Source organism: Anastrepha ludens, chromosome 2 (assembly GCF_028408465.1).
Source record: "Anastrepha ludens isolate Willacy chromosome 2, idAnaLude1.1, whole genome shotgun sequence".
Lineage (NCBI taxonomy): Eukaryota > Metazoa > Arthropoda > Insecta > Diptera > Tephritidae > Anastrepha > Anastrepha ludens.
The window spans coordinates 76,737,813-76,756,918 of NC_071498.1; the positions used below are offsets into that span (position 1 = coordinate 76,737,813).

Consider the following 19,106-nt stretch of genomic DNA (forward strand, 5'->3'; position numbering starts at 1 on the left):
TTGCTTCGCTACCTTGCCGAAAATTGCTGAATGTACCCAAATGGTTCCACATTATTTAAATTTCTGCCAATTAATCCCTACTCCTACTACTATTATTTTTACCTTACTTTCCTTTTTTAATACTTTTCTCCCACTTATACTTCTTTACTACTATCTGTAATTTTAATTTTATTGTTAATCCTTTTATGTAAACTATTCTTAAGGTCAATCATTATAATCAAAATAACCTATGGTTGTATGTTTGGCTTTAATAATAATAATAATAATAATAAAATAAGAAAAAAATTATAAAGAGACGGTTGTGTTGACATAAAGTAATAAATTCGCATTATTATATACTATACTTGTGATTACATACTGAAGTCACTTCATCCTCTACAATATTTGTAATATTTTCCGTACGAAATTTTTTGAGTTGATTACTACCATGAAACGTTTGCTTATAATGTACGTGGATTTAATTTAAAAATGTTTACAAACAAATACAGTCTAAATTACTATTAAGACTTAATACGAATATTTAATGTTAAATGGTTGTATGTTTGACTTTAATAATAAATAAATAAAAATTTAATAATAATAATAAGAACAAACACGCAATATTCACTTGTAATTACTCTTTATTGGTTGAACATTTGATTTAAACCTTTTTTAACACACTTTTATTAGGTCAGGTTGTATGTATGTATGTATGTATGTAACGGAATCTTTGAGCTTATTTTTCACTGGCTTCTAAAAATCTGATCGACTTGGAATTTTGCACACCTATCAAGGACCGATGACAATGCAATAATTTGATAAAAGTTTTCCATTATCCTTATTAGAATTGCCAGGATTAATATTTTCTTTTTTTACCTGTGGGCAAAAAGTAAGGTGAATTTGGTTGTAAAATGAAAAATCTTTATTTATTCTTGTAAATCAATTTCCCCTTCAAAACAATCCCCTCTCGATGAAATACACTTATGCCAACGATTTTTCCAATCCCCGAAACATGCCAAATAGTCCATTTCCGGTATAGCCATCAGCACCTTCTTCGATTCAGCTTTTATCTCCTCAATCGACTCGAAACGCGTTCCCCGGAGTGGTCTCTTAAGTTTTGGGAATAGCCAGAAGTCACACGGAGCCAAATCAGGCGAATACGGTGGTTGCGGAACAATATGCGTGGAATTTTTGGCGAAATGGTTACGAAGAACGAGTGCAGTGTGAGACGATGCATTATCGTGATGCAGAAACCAAGAGTTTTTGGGCCATAATTCTGGTCTTTTTAGACGAATTGCTTCACGTAAACGACGCATAACGCTCAAATAATATTCCTTATTAACAGTTTGGCCAGGTGGAAGGAGTTCATAGTGCACCACACCACAAAAATCGAAAAAAAACTGGCCAATGGAGTGGGGTAGCCGTTTCTCAGGCTCCCTCCACGAAATAAGTTCTTTATCCCGATTACTTCTTTATCACGGCCGATAACTGCATAGCTTTAGACTCACAGTCGATAAGAAAGGAATTAAATATAACACGAATATATCGAATCATTAATTCACTGACTGCAATGATAACTATAATTTTCATTCATAATAAAAAATACTTAAAAAAAAAACTAAAACACACGCTGTTTTTGCTAATCGAACTAAAAAGTAGAAAATAAAAAATAGTTTAAAAAAAACTAAAAACACGCTTTTATTGCCAATCGAACTAAAAAGTATAAAATAAATTTTAATGACAAAGAGACCTATAATGAAGTAATAGCAAATCGAACGATCAGTCATAGTCAACTACCTCAGAACAGAATTATAACAAAAATTAAGATACAAATAGAGTAACTCAAATTAGAGTTAAAAGCGTGGGATGCTTGATATAGTAAATATTACAATCATTCTATTGGCAACTACTTATGTACAGAAGGTTATGAACGTGAAGCAAAATGCATCCCACGCTTCTAACTCTAAATTGAATTATTCTATTTGTATCTTAATTTTTGTTATAATTCTGTTCTGAGGTAGTTGACTATGACTGATCGTTCGATTTGCTATTACTTCATTATAGGTCTCTTTGTCATTAAAATTTATTTTATACTTTTTAGTTCGATTGGCAATAAAAGCGTGTTTTTTAGTTTTTTTTTAAACTATTTTTTATTTTCTACTTTTTAGTTCGATTAGCAAAAAAGCGTGTTTTTTAGTATTTTTTTAACTATTTTTTATTACCAAATAATATTTTGCAATTTATTAAGCTTCTGTTATTACAAATGCTCTTCTAAACGTTTGAACGATAATGAGAAAAGAATAAAACGTAAAAAGGAAAAACCCAGTCAACCAAAAGGGAACAATTTTTATATGCTATATACAATATTTTGTGCACCATTAAATGGAAATATCAATCCCTAATACTAAGAGAAAGAATTGTGTTCTAATATACTGGGTTAACGGAAAGGATAACTCTTTTCCTGGGGTTCTCTAGCGACCTTAAGAAATTGTAGCTAGAATTATGGGCCCTTGCCCCTACTGTCAACATCCCACTACATGGTGGTAGTAATGAAAATTTTAGTTCTTTATACAGAATTCACAAAAATTTAACACATTTAAAAAATTTCCTTTTAAAAAATAAATAAGTATGTAAGCACAAAAGTGCATAAAAAGTAATAATAATACCTGATGCTTTCCATTTCAATTCAGCCGGCTATTCGGGTTGTTGTTGTTGTTGTAGCAGCATAAACATTCCCTATACTTACTATACATACGGGGAATGCTGCTGGAGTGAAAGTCCTTGGCCGGATAAAAATCCGGGTCGTTTCGGTAACGTAGAACCGACTGTCGTGGCTATTTTGTTTCATTTTTTCCTTTGCAAAAAAAAAAAAATTCGAAATTTTTCGAAATTCAATATTTCAAAAAGCGTATTTTTTTTTTTAACTTTTTCCAAATCAAGAGAACACCTCAAGCTTCAATTGAGCTGAATGCCCAGTAGCTAAAATGAGTTGCTTTTGAGTAAAAAACCTGTTCCGCACTTTTTGTTTTTTGCAAAATTGTTTCTACATGAAGTCGCTCGTGGAAGTAATGACGATCATTTTGAACCTAGAATCATTAAAATCGGTTCATTTTTGATTAAGTTATGAGCATTAAAAAAAAAATTTCTTATATAATTAAAAAAAATCGATTTTGAGCCGAAAAACAAAATTGCCAATAAATCTTGAAAAAAAAAATTTTTCGGGCGAACAAAAAAATACGTATCTCATTTTTACCAGGAAGCAACATATTTGAGTTACATCGAAATCGAAGAACATGACCCGACAGTATTTAGACAGTCAATAAACGACATTCACCGGGAGACCGTCATCACCTTCTTAAGCTCCCGTCCTGTGAATGCCGTAATCGGAGTCCAACCACCACCTATAGCAGATGAAGAGCTCCAACTTACCCGAGAGTCCAGCGTAACCTTGGCAAAATTACGTTCTGGATATTGCAGCAGGTTAAACTCCTACTTATCCAGAATCGACCCCGACATACTAAACATATGTCCAGCATGTGAAGGCACCCCTTTTGACACTAACCATCTTTTCACATGCCCTATTAAACTCACTCATCTAACACCCCTCTCCCTCTGGACCCAACCCGTCGAAACAGCTAGTTCCCTGGGTCTACCGTTAGATGAGCTAGACGAAGACGGCCGGTGCTTATGCTACACTGACAGGGCAAAGGTACTGCTACAACAACATCAGCAACAACAACAGTCTAGTCTACGTTTTCGGATTGAACCGAAACAAATACTGCTCTTTCACCAGCATTTCCAAAATGTGTACACATAATGATTTATTATGCTACAACAAAATTCAACTATAGTACTAACCTTTATATTTCTTAAAATGACGCAAATGTATCCTTGCTCTATCAAATTGCCTCATCAAATAATAACATACAGTAAGATTTCCATGCAATTCATACAACTCTTCATAACTATCGTCCCGTGTATTCAAATATAGAAACATTGTATAGTCATCTACAGCACTCTGCAACGGAAGATTTCATACAAAGTCTTATAGTCTCGAAAACTTATAACTTTACCTGTAAGTGGTACCGTTGAAGATTCAAGTCGCCTCGAATTTTTAAGGCTTGTGAAAGGGAATCACAATCTTTTGGCAAACGCAATATAATGTTATTGAGTATCCGTATTGCCTGATATTAAAAATTTACATTTCTGAATCATAACTATATTTCATCATCCTTACCCCTAACAAATTACCACTATGAATCATATCACTGGCAAACGCAACCTGATCCGCTGCTAACGAATGATTGCGGTCAAAGAACTCATTTGCTTCACGATCCAAGATAGACAAAAACTCATCACTCTCTCTGAAATATTTTTCATCAAATATTAGTGCAATTATTTACAAAACGTAAAATAGTTTGCAATTACTCAATATTACAAGCATTTACTGTATTTTCAAACAACAAATAGTCTGGTTCGCTGCGATTCCAGGATACTGAAGGCGCAGGTAGCAAAAGTGGTATGCGATGCATTTTTTGTGACTATATTAATATTTCGATAACTGGCCAACTAATTTATATAAATAACTTCAAAATAGAATCTAACGGACTTTCAAATAACGGGATAATAAATATTTCCACCAAACGATCGTTGGCCCTATCGATAGTAAAAAAAATTTGGTTGAATCGATTTTTAGTGCCATCAATTGTTTTACGCCTAAAATAGAGGTACCACATCTTAAACAAAGGCGAATCTATTAATACATTCACATATAAGATGATGATCTACTTTTTTGAGCTTAACTCCCAATCCGTAATTAAAAAGCGAGATTTCCCATACAAAATTTCTCCCCCAAAATCTGAGATTATAAAATAATCCTAGATAATAACCATTCTTCTTGACATACAACCCTGAGTTTTCTGTGTTATCGATAATTATTATTACGAATGTGAAGAGAAACATCAAAACAAAAACTGAATGAAATGGACGCCGGCAAAGAAAACAGATTTGTAGATATAATTTTAGTTATTAATTATGCATTCAAATTACAGAACAAAGCGTGTGTCGACAAACGCTTTGTCCTCTTATTACTTATTATAAAATGTAATATCGAATTTCGTATGCGTATTGCTGCCATAATTTTTTGCAACCTCAGTAAACGTCGGATACGGATTTCCGCCAGCTGTTTATTATTAGCAGCTAATTGCGCCATTAAATTAGCTATTCTTTCTTCTTGTATTTTCTTCATATCGTTTGTAATAATTAAAGAACCCAAAAACACCGAAATATTCCACCAAAATAATTTCTATGAAGAAAAACCTCTCAAAGCAGTATTGACAGCTCATTGTAAATTTTGCAGGTAATCTGCCATATGTGAATGGGTAGATTAATTTGGTAGATTTATAGGTGATTAATGCAAATGTGAACGTATTATTAGACGCTTTGGCCTTTATTGCTTATTATAAAATATAATATCGAATTCCGAATGCGTATTTTTTGAAACCTCAGTAAACGTCGTTTACGGATTCCTCCAACTGTTTATTATTAGCAGCCAATTGCGCAATTAAATTAGCTATTCCTTCTCTTTTTCTTTTCTTCATATCGTTAATAATAACAATTAAACAAACAAAAAACACCCAAATATTCCACCTATATAATTCCTTATTCATTTTCATATCAAACTAAACCTTTTACGACAGTATTGACAGCTGATTGTCAATTTTGCTGGTAATGTGCCTTATGTGAACCGATAGACTAATTTTCTGGATTTATTGGTAATTAATGCATATGTGAACGTATACTTGAACAACTACAAACTACTACAAAATGAGGTGCTAAAACAAAAATATGAATACCAGTAAATACGAGTATAAAGAAATTATTATAGTTGTTAAGAACATGTACATATATATGCAAAGGAAATATTTAGTATGATGTAGTGCAACACGATTTGAAAAAACTGGATATAAAGTGGGAGAGGTATATCTCCATCTTAAAACTGAAAACCGTACCTTCCGGAGGCTTATAGTTTCTAAGTAATTTATTGTTAAAGTTGTATAATTTATCAAAAAGTTGGTATTGCCAGGCACCTCAAATAAGAACGAAGTTCGTATGCAGAGACGTTCACTGTGAGGATGCTTGTAAATCTGCAATATTTTTTACTTTAGTTTAGAATTTAGAAAAAAGCGTTGCAGAAGAAAAGTGGAATAAAAACTACGCCATCCACAGTATTTTTGTGTAGAACTCCTTTCTATCGACCGCGCTTCAAAAAAAATAATAATCATCCTTTCCACGTTAAAACCATTGAACTAAAAATTAAAATGTCATATGCGTATGTGCAGAAAAGAGGTACTCCCACATTTTTATGCATTTTAATTTTATTTGCAGGCATGCGGCAACACAATACTGTTATCAATGACAATGAATTGTTATTCTGGTTTAAAATTGGAAAGTGATAATATTGATAAATGCATTCACATTTAATTTCCATAAAAATATTTCGAATATAATTATAAAAATTAGTGAAAATGTGCGTGTGACTGTATATTTTATGAATTTAAATGAAGAAGTGAAAAAATATATTATAATGTGCCAAACTATAGTGAAGTTCCCGGAGATACTTTGAAGGCAAATAATTGCAAAACTATTATTTCGGGAGTATTGGGAGTTATAAAGGTTGTTCCTAAGCCACTCCCTAACATCTCCACCAAGTTTCATTAAATAAGTCATAATACTTTGCCTAAAATTATCCATGTCGCATTATACTAAACCCGAAACAAACCCTTCGGTGTAGGCACACAAAATAATCAGTCATAGATTCAGCGTGTGAACGTGTAAGCATATTGTGGTATAGTGATTACATAATGTGGGAACTCAGCTGAAAGTGTCGTACGGGAATACACCTATACCTATGCTTGTGGCCACACTGAATTCATTATTCATTTTTATTCAGTATTCAATTTAATTTTAACGTCGTTATTCGTTCTAAGAAAGAGATGATTCGAGAAGCGTTCTTGCAAACGACAAGACATATAAAATTAGAGTTCCTTTATAAGTTATAAGTTTTATTCTTAACAGTCTTGAATTAAACATCACAAATAAATAGTGTTAATATAAAATAAAAAGCATATGGGGGGGTTTTAGTCCCCCACAATAATGCAAGCAAGTTGTGTTGCCATTAGAGTGTTGCTTTTATTTATACATAAGTCAAGTGTTCGAACTCAGGAGAATTATAAAGAGACGTTTTATGTTGAGAAAAACGTTACAATTGGTTCCAGTAGTGGGGTTGTTGGATAAAGTCCAATAAAACAGGATCCTAAAATATGTGTAAATCATCACAGATATTACAAATGTCGCCGCAAGTATCGTCACAAATCTCATCGCAGATCTCACAAATGTCAGCGGAGCTGTCGTCACAAATAAATGCGCAACGGAAAATCCACATTACGGGAGTGACCGCAGGAAACAAATTTTCCAGATGGAACTAGCAAATCAAAGCTAGAGGACTAATAAGCAAGAATATGCGACAGAGATCGAGTGTTTAGCGCATTTGATCTACGCGAAGCAAACTGCAAGCTTCGTAAAAAATATGAAGTGTCAGGCATTCATAAGGGATATACGGATACGGATGTGGATACGATGAAACGTTTGCTGAAACAGTGTCTTTTGCACTGGCACCAGGAAACAGCAGCTCTCTTGATTTAACTTTGGATTTGGGTAAAAAAGTCACCGCCAAAATCTAAAAGAGTCATATTCGTTAATGTGGAAAGGCGCTGTGGAACAAGTTAAGTGTGGGTCGTAGAAGCCGCTAAAGAGACGGCAAATATAATCGTGGAAAGAACACTGGTAAAAACGGGATAATATACACGGGTTCCAGCAATGGTGGTGCGCGATTTCAAGGTTTTCTAAAGAAAGGAGCTGTGATTCGAAAATTTCGGGAAGCAGAAGCCATAGTAAACTGCGGCAGACCTCAACAGAGAATCGAAGAGTTCTAGGAAGGAAGAAGAGAACCTGCCGACTTCATAAGGAGCTGGTTGCATGAAGTAAGAGGGATAGAAAAAAAGAAATACGTATAAGATAATTTTGAAGAAGCACGGCTCCATATTCAACGGTGATTGTTGAAAAGTTGGAAAAACTCCGTATAAAACATCAAATAGACACGCAAGGAGATGTAAAGCCAATTCGTCAAGTTCAACGCCGAGTTCCATTAGTAAATCGCGAGGAAGCAAATGAGATAATCCAAGACATTGAATTTGGTATGAAATAATCCCGTAGTTGAGCCATTAATAAGCCTGTGAAGCTCGCCGGCAGATTTTTATGTGGATTAAAATAAGCTAAATGAAGTCACAAACCAGACAGCCCATTACTCTTTATCCGATGCGAAATGGTTTTCCACAAGTGGTTACTGGCAGGTGGAAACTGAGGGTTACGATCGTGCGCAGACAGTCTTTAGCATAGAAGATGGGTCGTGGTGGTTTCCGTGTTTTTTTTTTTATTACTTTTCTCTCTGTGATGTCATTCGAATTATGCGCCGGTAATTTTTGAGCGTCTAATGGAGCATGTGCTGGAGGAAAACGTGTTTAGTTTATCTGAATAACATCACCATTATGGGTAAAAGATGCAGCGACCATCTGAGAAATTTAAAAGAAGCCCTTCAGCGCATTTCTTCTGCGGGACTACGATTTTTTGTTTTTTTTTTGCGGTAAGGTTGGGTTAAAAATGCCTTCGCACCATATAGTAACCGTCGCTACTAAGTGTGTGGTGATTCAAGATAGAGGGTCAAGACGGCGTCCTAAGAAGGACACTTACTTACTCACCCTGCGTCCAGGGTCACATGTTTTGAGAAACCTCCATATCGCGCTTCTTTTTTCGGATAATATCCTCCACAAAATTTACGACGGCATTCCATTTTTCTTTGTCTATCAGCATTTTCTCGATAATTTCTTCAGGTGTAAATACACCAATAGCTCGTTGCAGACCTGTTCTCTCTACGATCCACCTCTCGCATTTAAAGAAGGTTTGCTCCGCATCATCGTACTCAGTATCTCTATAAACGCAGTTTGGTTGGCTCAGTTTTCCCATTCGCTACAGATACTTGCGAAAGGACTCATGTCCCGACAAAAACTGTGTACTTTCTTTCTACCCACTTTTTAAGATCGGGTATTAGTCTCGCTGCCTGCTAAAGTGTGAGCGTTTGGACTTTAATATCGGAGAAGCGTGGTACTGGGATTCCTGTGTTTTTTGCCTCCCATCTCCGTTTGCGCTCTTGTGCTAGAATATCTATAGGGATGGTTCCACTGAAAACTAACACCGCTGCTTCAGATACTGTTCTGTATGACGAAGCCACTCTGAGAGCGCAGGTGCGTTGCACAGATTGCTGAGTTTTCCGCCGGCATTGCACCCTCCGTCGCACCACATCCGTATAAGAGAATCGAGTTCGTCGTGTCCATTAAATGTTTTCGCTTGTTCTGCGTTGGACCTCCAAGGTCTGCCATGTGCTTACTTAACATGCCGCTTACTTTGGCAGCTCCTGTGGCAGCATGGCCTTGTGTCTAATCGCACTCCTAGGTACTTGACCATTCTTTTTGTCGCAAACGTATTATTATTAAATTAAAAATTAAAAATTTTTGTTATAATTCTGTTCTGAGGTAGTTGACTATGACTGATCGTTCGATTTGCTATTACTTCATTATAGGTCTCTTTGTCATTAAAATTTATTTTATACTTTTTAGTTCGATTGGCAATAAAAGCGTGTTTTTAGTTTTTTTTAAACTATTTTTTATTTTCTACTTTTTAGTTCGATTAGCAAAAAAAGCGTGTGTTTTAGTTTTTTTTTTAAGTATTTTTTATTATGAATGAAAATTATAGTTATCATTGCAGTCAGTGAATTAATGATTCGATATATTCGTGTTATATTTAATTCCTTTCTTATCGACTGTGGCCGCCGTAGCCGAATGGGTTGGTGCGTGATTACCATTCGGAATTCACAGAGAGGTCGTTGGTTCGAATCTCGGTGAAAGCAAAATTTATAAAAAAAAAACATTTTTCTAATAGCGGTCGCCCCTCGGCAGGCAATGGCAAACATCCGAATGTATTTCTGCCATTAAAAGGCTCCTCATAAAAATATTTGCCGTTCGGAGTCGGCTTGAAACTGTAGGTCCCTCCATTTGTGGAACAACATCAAAACGCACACCACAAATAGGAGGAGGAGCTCGGCCAAACATCTAACAGAAGTGTACGCGCCAATTATTTATTTTATTTTTTTTTATCGACTGTGAGTCTAAAGCTAAGCAGTTATTGGCCGTGATAAAGAAGTAATCGAGATGAAGAACTTGTTTCGTGGAGCCTGAGAAACGGCTACCACACTCCTGAAACGGAGAGGTAACAACGAAATATTCTGACATAATCAATATGTTACATACTTTTTCCCATATAGATCATTGATTGAAGGTCGAACCTTGTTTTTCGGAATGAAAATGATTGTTTTCATTTAGTCAGTGATTTATAGTCCGATTTAATTGTGTTATATTTAATTTCTTCTTTACCGACTATATGTCCAAAGAAAGGCCAGCATTGGCCTTGACACAGAATAGATACTCTCAGCACAGAAAAAGGAGACCGTGCTGACACAATCAAAACGAGATGTAAAGTTCCAGTTTGGATTTTTTTAGTTCATTTTTGTTGTGAATTGTACTTTAATCGATAAAATTTTATAAATGAAATTATGGTAATGATAAATTCCTTCTTTATTTGCCAAAATTTTGTTCTCTAAAATAATTTCAAAATTTATGTTTTGATTATTTTATTGTAATTAACAAAATTACATCTTATATGCAAATTAGTTCATCTTATATGAACATTGAATAGAGTAAATTTGCGTGTATGAGACTTGTAGTATCTACGCATGTGTAAAGACTATGCAAAGTGAGAATGCAACTACCCTGAAAACGTTTTAGCCTTCTATTCGTACTGCAGTGCCGCGAGCCCGAGCAAGTTCGAATTCGAAAGAGTAAGTCGTAGACTCCCGAAATCAGTAAGAGTAACTCGGAGAGTGCAGTCATGCGCAGACCGCGCGTTAGCTCTATCTTTCTTGCTCTTCTACAGAAGATCTACTACTGTGGGCAAAAAGTAAGGTGAATTTATTTGTCAAAGTTCGCGGGATTAAAATTTCGCTCTAGTTATTTTTTCATGAGTTGGCAGCACTGTTAATAACATCTGGGCCAACTTTCATGTGAATGCCATTATCAGTAATATATTTTCGCTTGTGTTTACCAAACGACCAAGAGTGCATTTTTCGATTTTTACAATGTCTGATCGACGTCAACAGATGACCAGCACGTCAATAAAGTGAAGGAGTTAGTGCTCAAAAATCGTCGGTTGACTGTTAAAGACCTTACTGATATGATCGGAATATATGAAGGATCTGTGAAAACCATTTTGAAAGACGATTTGGGCCTACGAAAAGTCAAATCTCGTTGGGTACCGAAAACTCTCAATTTCTTGGAAAAAGTCGTCGCGTTGATGTGTGTGAAACAATGCTTTCAGACTATCAGGACAAGCTCAAATGCATTATTACGGGAGATGAGACTTGGATTTATGCTCAGTTACCGCGGATAGCTGCTACTCTGCTCATTGCTGCTACTCTCATCGCTGTCACCGTCGCTGCTTCTGCTGCTCTGGCATCGCCCGCTGTTGCTGTTATTTGTGCCACTGGTTCTGCTGCTGTCCATCCCGGAATGACCTGCAACTGTTTCATCTGCCAGAAGGAAGTCAAGGCTTGCAAAAAGGCTGTGCAATATTATCAGGTAACAAATGCGACCAATTGAAAGTTGTGGTCATTGTTTAACATACTTTGATTTTTTTACATCTCACTTTTATACATATATGTGAAGGATGGTAACCCTACCTGAAAGGCAGCCCCGACGAACGAAGATAGATAATCGTAGAGAAATCAGTCGCAAGCAGTAAACGAAGCACCGTGAAAATTCTTAAGCGTTTTTAAGAGAAATTATTTTACGTGGGAAGGATGCGCGAACACAACAATTGCCTGTTAAATAAAATGCGAGCGCGTTCGGTGGTAACTTCACAAGTGATTTATTTATTTCTAAATTCGAGTTTTTATAGTGTCTTAGCCTAACGGATTGAGTTCAAATTTATGTAATTACAGTAAATATGTATTGCTCTGTTACGTTTATGTAATATAGGTGTTTATACATATATAGTGATATTTTTAAATTCATATACGAAAATTGAACAGTATTTTAGAAAACAGTAAGCTTAATATTGAAACGTTATGAGAAATTATGGAATTTAACAAATTATTATAATAATGATTAAAATTAAATTAAATATATAAAATTAAATTAAAAATTAAAATTCTAAGCCATTTGGCGTAACACCGGCCACCTTGAAAGGCTCATGGTCCTTCAACGTCTGATGGCAGTACGGCGAGCTTGTGAACGGGGCGTTTAATTACGCCCGCTTTGGTTGCCACGTCTGCTACGCGGACTTTGCCGTCTTGCCCTGTTACGATTGCGGCGACGCGGCCGAGCACCCATTGCTGCGGTGGTGTGTTGTCTTCCTGAACCAGGACGAGGTCGTTCAGCTCGAGGTTGCGTTTCGGATGCAACCACTTGTTCCTCTGTTGAAGACCCAACAGGTAGTTCCTGGACCACAGTCGCCAAAACTGTTGCTTGAGACAACAGACAAGTTGCCATCTGTCGCAGCAACGCATTGGGTCCATCGATACTTGAGCTGGTGGCAGCGCTCGAAGGGGGCACCCAACTAATAGGTGCGCTGGTGTTAGGGCCTCTCCATCGTTCGGGTCCTGACTCAGTGGTACCAGGGGTCGCGAGTTGAGTACGGCCTCGACCTCGACGAGCAGCGTCTGTAGTTCTTCGGCGGTGAGCAGCGCGTTGCCGATTGCGCGCACGAGAAGGTGTTTGGCGGACTTCACTGCCGCCTCCCATAACCCGCCGAAGTGCGGTGCCCTGGGTGGTATAAAGGCGAAGGTGAATCCTTCGTCCGTTGCGTATTTCTGTACTTCCGGTTGTTGGGCCTCGAAAGCATCCCTCAGCTCGCGAAGCTTGCGATCGGCGCCGACGAAGTTGGTGGCGTTGTCGCTGTATATTTTCCGCGGCATTCCTCGGCGTCCAATGAACCTTTTTAGGGCGAAAATAAAACAATTAGAAGACAAGTCTGTTACTAGTTCTAAATGTACTGCCTTTGAAGTGAAACAAACGAACACTGCGATATATGTTTTTACTGGGGGTCTACCACGTATTTTCAATGTAGTATATACGGGACCACAAAAATCTACTCCACATATTAGAAAGGGTCGTAGTGCACGAAGCCTATCGGCAGGCAAATTTCCCATTATTTGGGATTGCAGCTTCGGCTTATAATGAAAGCAGTGTGTGCAGTTTCGAACGGTACGACTACAAGCTTCTCGAGCATTGACCAGCCAAATGCGGTCTCGGAGAAGCGCTACCAATGCCTTTGCTCCAGCATGGTGATTTCGAAAATGTAGGTACCGTAAGTATGTGGTAACGAAGTGCGAGTTCTTGCTTAAGAGCAGTGGGAACTTGGCATCATATGGGAGAGGCGCATTTAATAGGCGGCCTCCTACTCGGAGTAAATTAAACGACAGCGACAATTCCGAGTAGTTGTGCAAAAATGGATTAAGTTTTTGCAAACTTGAGGGTAGGGTGGTACCTTTGGTGAGTTTCATAATTTCTTCACCATATTCAACATGTTGAACCACCTGAATGACTTTGAGGAAACTTAATTTAATATCCTCAGCCGTCAGCATTTGTGTGAATGTCGCAGATGGGTTTCTAATGCGTTTTATCCATCTTAATATGTAAGCGACAATACGAAGCAGTTTTTGATGAGAAGATACTCTTTTGGTGAGTTCCATAATTGGATGCGATTCATTTGCTTGAACAACTAAAACTGTTGCGTTCCGTTTCTTCTCTAATGCTTCGTCTCCTGGAGAGAGCTGGAAGTGGGTGTTTGTTGGCCATAACGCAGGGTCTTCTAGGAGGAACTGTGGACCGCTAAACCAGATAGAATTATTCAATTCGTCCACGTTACAACCCCGAGACACTTGATCCGCGGGATTTTGCTTAGTTGGCACATGTCGCCAAGTAGCTTTATCCGTCAACTCTTGGATTTCGGACACTCTGTTTGCAACAAAGGTCTGTAGTACAGATGGATGCGTTTTGATCCAATGCAAAACAATTTCGGAGTCTGTCCAGAAGTTTATTTTTTCAATTGGCCGACTCAACATTGTCGCTATTCGTGACCATAATTTGGCCAGCAAGTGGGCTGCCGAGAGCTCTAGACGCGGAAGAGATTTAGTCTTCAGCGGAGCCACTCTAGACTTTGCAGTAAGCAGCGTACACTTCGTTCCACCAGCCGAATGGCTACGTATGTATATGCAGCAGCCATACGCTCGTATTGAGGCGTCGGCAAAGCCATGAATTTGGCAGCTTGCACTCGACTCGGTGTGTACAAACCGAGGAATGCTTATTGATGGTAGCTGCAGTAGATTGGCTTTGAAATTTTCCCAGCTGGTGTCGAGGTGCAATGGAATCGACTCATCCCAATCTAGTTTTTGCAGCCAAAGCTCTTGCAATAAGATTTTTGCTTTGGTAACTAGTGGGGCAAGTAAACCAAGAGGATCGAAAAGACGAGCCGAAACTGATAATATGTTTCGCTTAGTGGCTCGTAAACTGGTAAAGTTGTCATTTAAGACAAACCGAAACAAATCTTCCTTCGGCAACCAATGGATTCCAAGTGTTTTTGTGGAGTCTGTGTGATTGAAGTTTAAGGCCTTCTCAGAACTCTCACAATCGAAAAATGATGGGTGATTTGAAAACCACTTAGATAAATTGAATCCTGCCGAGTTTAATATTTTAACTACCTCACTTCTAATAAGATCTAGAGATTCGAAATTATCGGATCCTGTAAGCAGGTCGTCTACATAAAAATCTCCTTTTATTGCCTTTGAGCCGAGTGGATACATATGTGTATTGGCATCGCTGAGCATTTGTAAACACCGTGTAGCGAGAAATGGAGCAGGCGCAGTGCCGTATGTTACGGTGTTAAGTCGAAAGATTTGAAGTGGCTCAGATGGATGCCGTCTCCACACTACAAGCTGAAAGTTTTTGTCTTCTTCGTGCATGAGAATTTGGCGGTACATTTTAGTAATGTCCGCCGTAAATGCATATTTATGCAAACGAAAACGAAGAAGTGTTGAATACAGCTCTTCTTGAATGGTCGGCCCAACCATCAAGATTTCATTCAACGCAATTTGAGAAGAGGTACGACTTGATGCGTCGAAAACAACACGTAATTTAGTCGTCGTACTTTCAGGCCGAAGAACGCACTGATGCGGAATGAAGTAGTGTGGCTCACTCGGGATCTTATTATTTGTTGGGCTCATGTGACCCAATTCGATGTATTCATTCATGAAGTCCAGATACATTTGACGAAGTTCTGGATCTTTCAAGGTCTTTCTCTCCGCCGAGACGCGGTTTCATAGGAATTACCGAGTAACTTACGGTCATCTTTGAAAGGCAGTCTTACTTGAAGCCTTCCTGAAGGCAAAACTTTAGTGGTTTTTACGAAAAATTTTTCACACTCTATTTGTTCAGGTGTGAATTTTGTCGAACTAGCCCCTGAAGGTATTTCTTCCATCGCCCAGAACCTTTGGACAATGGAATCTATATTTGCTAGATCTTGTTCAGTATGGCATAATGTGCTACTGACTGTGGGAGGAGGACGTTGGTTGGAGGCGTATTTGCCAGACACAACCCAGCCTAAAAGTGTCTTTTGCAATGTTGGGTGATTGGAGCTGGCCTTGATCTGGCCTACAGCTAAAAGCTCGAAAAATGTTTCAGCACCTAACAAAAGATCTACCTTTTGAGCCTTATAAAATTCTGGGTCCGCTAAGCTAATGTTTTTAGGAATTTTCCAGCCATTAATATTTACGTTACGATCTGGATGGCTGGCTGAAATGGATCGCATTATCCAAAACTGTGCCGAAAACTCATCATTATTGACCCGCGATTTTACAAATGTATTTAATTTCGTCCTTACTTTTTTGGTTGCATTTCCGATGCCGATAATATTTAAGGTCGTACTTTTGCGACGAATTCGTAATTTCTGCGCCAAATCCTCTGTCATGAAATTCACCTGAGATCCAGAATCCAGCAAGGCTCGTGCAGCAAGGCTACCTTTTACGTTGACTACGGCTGTAGCCAACATAACCCGATCTGGCGTACTCGTCGTGTGCATGGCATGCGAGGTCGAAAGTTGTGGTGCAGTTGCAAAGGATACAGGGTACTGGTGCAGCAACGTGTGATGCGAACGGTTGCAAACACGACACCGATCCGCTTTGCACTTTGAAACTGAGTGCCCCTTTCGCAAACAATTTATGCATAAGGGGACTGATTTAGCAAACTCAAATCGCTGCTGAGCAGAGAGAGTTTTAAAAGTAGGACACGCGGGTATACTATGATCATTTGATTTACAGTGCGGACACACCGGCTGTTTTATATTTGAAGTCACTAAGGCAGCTTTCGTCCTTCCTGCATGAAGGTGGGGTTTCTGAATGCTGTGACTGCTTGACGGCTTGAGCCTCGACGTTGAGGCTTCATCGGCAGATAAATGTTGGTAGCGTTTATTTAATGCTGCCTCACACTCACGCCATAATGGCAGCTTATCATAATCCAACTGTTCCTCCCACTTTGACCGAGTAACGGTGTCAACTTTTGACATTACCAGATGAATTATGATAGCGTTTGTGATGTTTTTCTCGTCACCTAACGACAGCAACGAGTCGTAAACAGCCGACACTGTATCAATCATTGTGCGCAATGAAAGCGCAGATGGCTTTGGGATAGTTGGCAGTTCAAAAAGTTTGGAAATTGTGTCGAAAAATATTAAGCATTTATTGTCATAAACTTTTTTGAGACTAGCCAACGCCTTCGAATAATTTTCGTCCGACATTTGGAAGGCCTTTACCGTTCCCAAAGCTTCACCAGACAGACAGTTAACCAAGTGATTAAATTTCTCAATGTCTGGGATTGTAGGATCGTTGTGCACCAAACTCTCGAACAGACTCATAAAATTTTTAAATTCTGAATATTCCCCTTTAAATTTCGGTAGCGACATTTTCGGTAGTCGCGAGCTGTGAGGTGCAACAAAGGATGATTCGGCTATTAACGATTTATTTCTCGCCAGAATAGATTTTATAACGGACTTAGTTTCCACTATTAGGTCCTCTAACTCCCCACGGGCTATGTCTTCCTCGTCGATTTCTTCAATTTTCGACTGGCACTTCATAAGCTTATCGCTATGAGAGTTCAAAATGTCCAGTCGACACTCCAATTCAATTGGATCTAACGACATTGTTTTATCGAGGAGACCCGTTTTTATGCGCACTATACTATTTTTCGCAACAGTTCGCTGGCGCTTTAGTGATTTCAATTCCATAATCTCCTTACTTGGAGAGAGACTTGGAACTGCTGTCTTTGGCTTGCTCATTTTGAGTTAAATTATTTAAACTCCCGAAAAATTTGCTCAATGTCCACAGAAACGAAAAAATATCTGTGAGAGTTTGTGGCTGAAAAAACGAAAACGAAAAGATGGCTGAATAGCCTGCACAAATCTCAATCAGAAAAACGAAAAATAGCTGTTGGACAAGGCTGTGGTCAGGCCACGAAAGGATGAGCAAGCACAGTAGCACAACACTACGAAAATTGTTCAACAGATTTGCGAAAAATCGATTTTTGTTTAAATTATTTCCTTGTAAATAATCCGTATTTACGAAAAATTTATTTAACTTTATAATAATTTTAATTTAATTGAACTTATTGTTCGAAAAAAAGGTCTTCAATCTCTTTAATTTTGTTTTTTTTAAATTTATTGACGATTTCGCATTTAAGGTCACACCCTTTATTATCAAATCCCAACGTACCCTTGTTTCACTTTCGCGGAGTTTTATATACGTATATTTGTATAGATAATTGTACATATGGTACATGTACACATATGGGAGTGTGTACATATATGTATGTATATATATGCAAGAAAGTGAAAAGGGGATGCAAAAAATTGAGAGTGTTTATCAACAACAACCACAACTTTCAATTTATTGCACTTGTTACCTGTATAGGCTTATTGCAAGCCTTGACTTTCCTTTTGCAAAGGATGCAGGTGCAGGTCATTCCTGGCGGCGACAGAACCAGCGGTAGGGATTGCAGCGACAGCGGGCGATGACGGCAGCAGCAGTGACCAGAGTAGCAGCGACGGTTACAGTGATGAGAGCAGCGGCGAGTATGGCAGTAACTGCGAGAACTGTGACAGCGGACAGTGATATATACACGAGGGCGACGAACTGCGAATGAGCAGCGGTGAATTGCACTGTGTTTTTTTTTTTTTTTATAAATTTGCCTTATTTTTGGCCGAGAACATTTACATATCACTGTGACCGTTTATATAAGTACCGCACTGGGTATTGTAGTTTATTCTTTTTTATTTATTATATATTTTTTTTTTTTTTTTTTTTAAACTTTTAACGTTTTTTTCTTTTTTTTTTGATAGATGTATTAGTTTTTCTTTTTTTTTTTTTTTGGTTTTTGGGGGCTCACTGTCACTGTGCACTTTTTTGTATATGCATATACATATGTATGTACATATATTAGTTTTGCTGTCTGTGAACGGACCGCGCAGGCAATATTCGTTTAGTTATTTATTCGGCTGGTTATTTTATCACTTTTTACCGATTTCGCACTACTGTCCCTGCTCGGGCGCCATGAAAAATCTCAAGCGTTTTTGAGATGAGAAATTATTTTTCGTGGGACATGCGCGAATATAATTGCCTGTTAAAAACAAATGCGAGCGCGTTCGGTGGTAACTTCACAAGTGATTTATTTATTTCTAAATTCGAGTTTTTATAGTGTCTTAGCCTAACGGATTGAGTTCAAATTTATGTAATTACAGTAAATATGTATTGCTCTGTTACGTTTATGTAATATAGGTGTTTATACATATATAGTGATATTTTTAAATTCATATACGAAAATTGAACAGTATTTTAGAAAACAGTAAGCTTAATA

General features: G+C 37.8%; 3 protein-coding genes across 4 annotated transcripts in view; all 3 read right to left on the reverse strand.

The window, feature by feature from the left end:
• Positions 1–4,592, reverse strand: part of LOC128871912 (uncharacterized) — a 36,840-nt gene extending 32,248 nt beyond the window's left edge. The window contains exons 1-4 of one of the 2 annotated variants that reach the window (XM_054114083.1): positions 4,408–4,592; positions 4,217–4,343; positions 4,053–4,163; positions 3,838–3,997 (exon numbers count right to left, since the gene is read on the reverse strand). In XM_054114083.1, the coding sequence (XP_053970058.1) occupies positions 3,838–3,997; positions 4,053–4,163; positions 4,217–4,343; positions 4,408–4,511 (502 nt within the window). In that variant the 5' untranslated portion in view covers positions 4,512–4,592. The remainder of the gene's footprint in view (positions 1–3,837; positions 3,998–4,052; positions 4,164–4,216; positions 4,344–4,407) is intronic. The other variant, XM_054114084.1, reaches the window with a different exon arrangement.
• Positions 4,593–12,048: 7,456 nt separating this feature from the next.
• LOC128871917 (uncharacterized) lies at positions 12,049–18,569 on the reverse strand. The gene is made up of 2 exons (XM_054114091.1): positions 18,156–18,569; positions 12,049–13,139 (listed from the first exon to the last, which is right to left on the reverse strand). The coding sequence occupies exon 2, from the start codon at positions 13,118–13,120 to the stop codon at positions 12,395–12,397; it is 726 nt and encodes a 241-aa protein (XP_053970066.1). The 5' UTR covers positions 13,121–13,139; positions 18,156–18,569; the 3' UTR covers positions 12,049–12,394.
• Positions 15,490–17,532, reverse strand: LOC128867393 (uncharacterized). Its single transcript, XM_054108606.1, has 2 exons — positions 17,011–17,532; positions 15,490–16,878 (listed from the first exon to the last, which is right to left on the reverse strand). Exons 1-2 carry the CDS (start codon positions 17,530–17,532, stop codon positions 15,490–15,492), a joined length of 1,911 nt encoding a protein of 636 aa, XP_053964581.1.
• Positions 18,570–19,106: the final 537 nt, after the last annotated feature.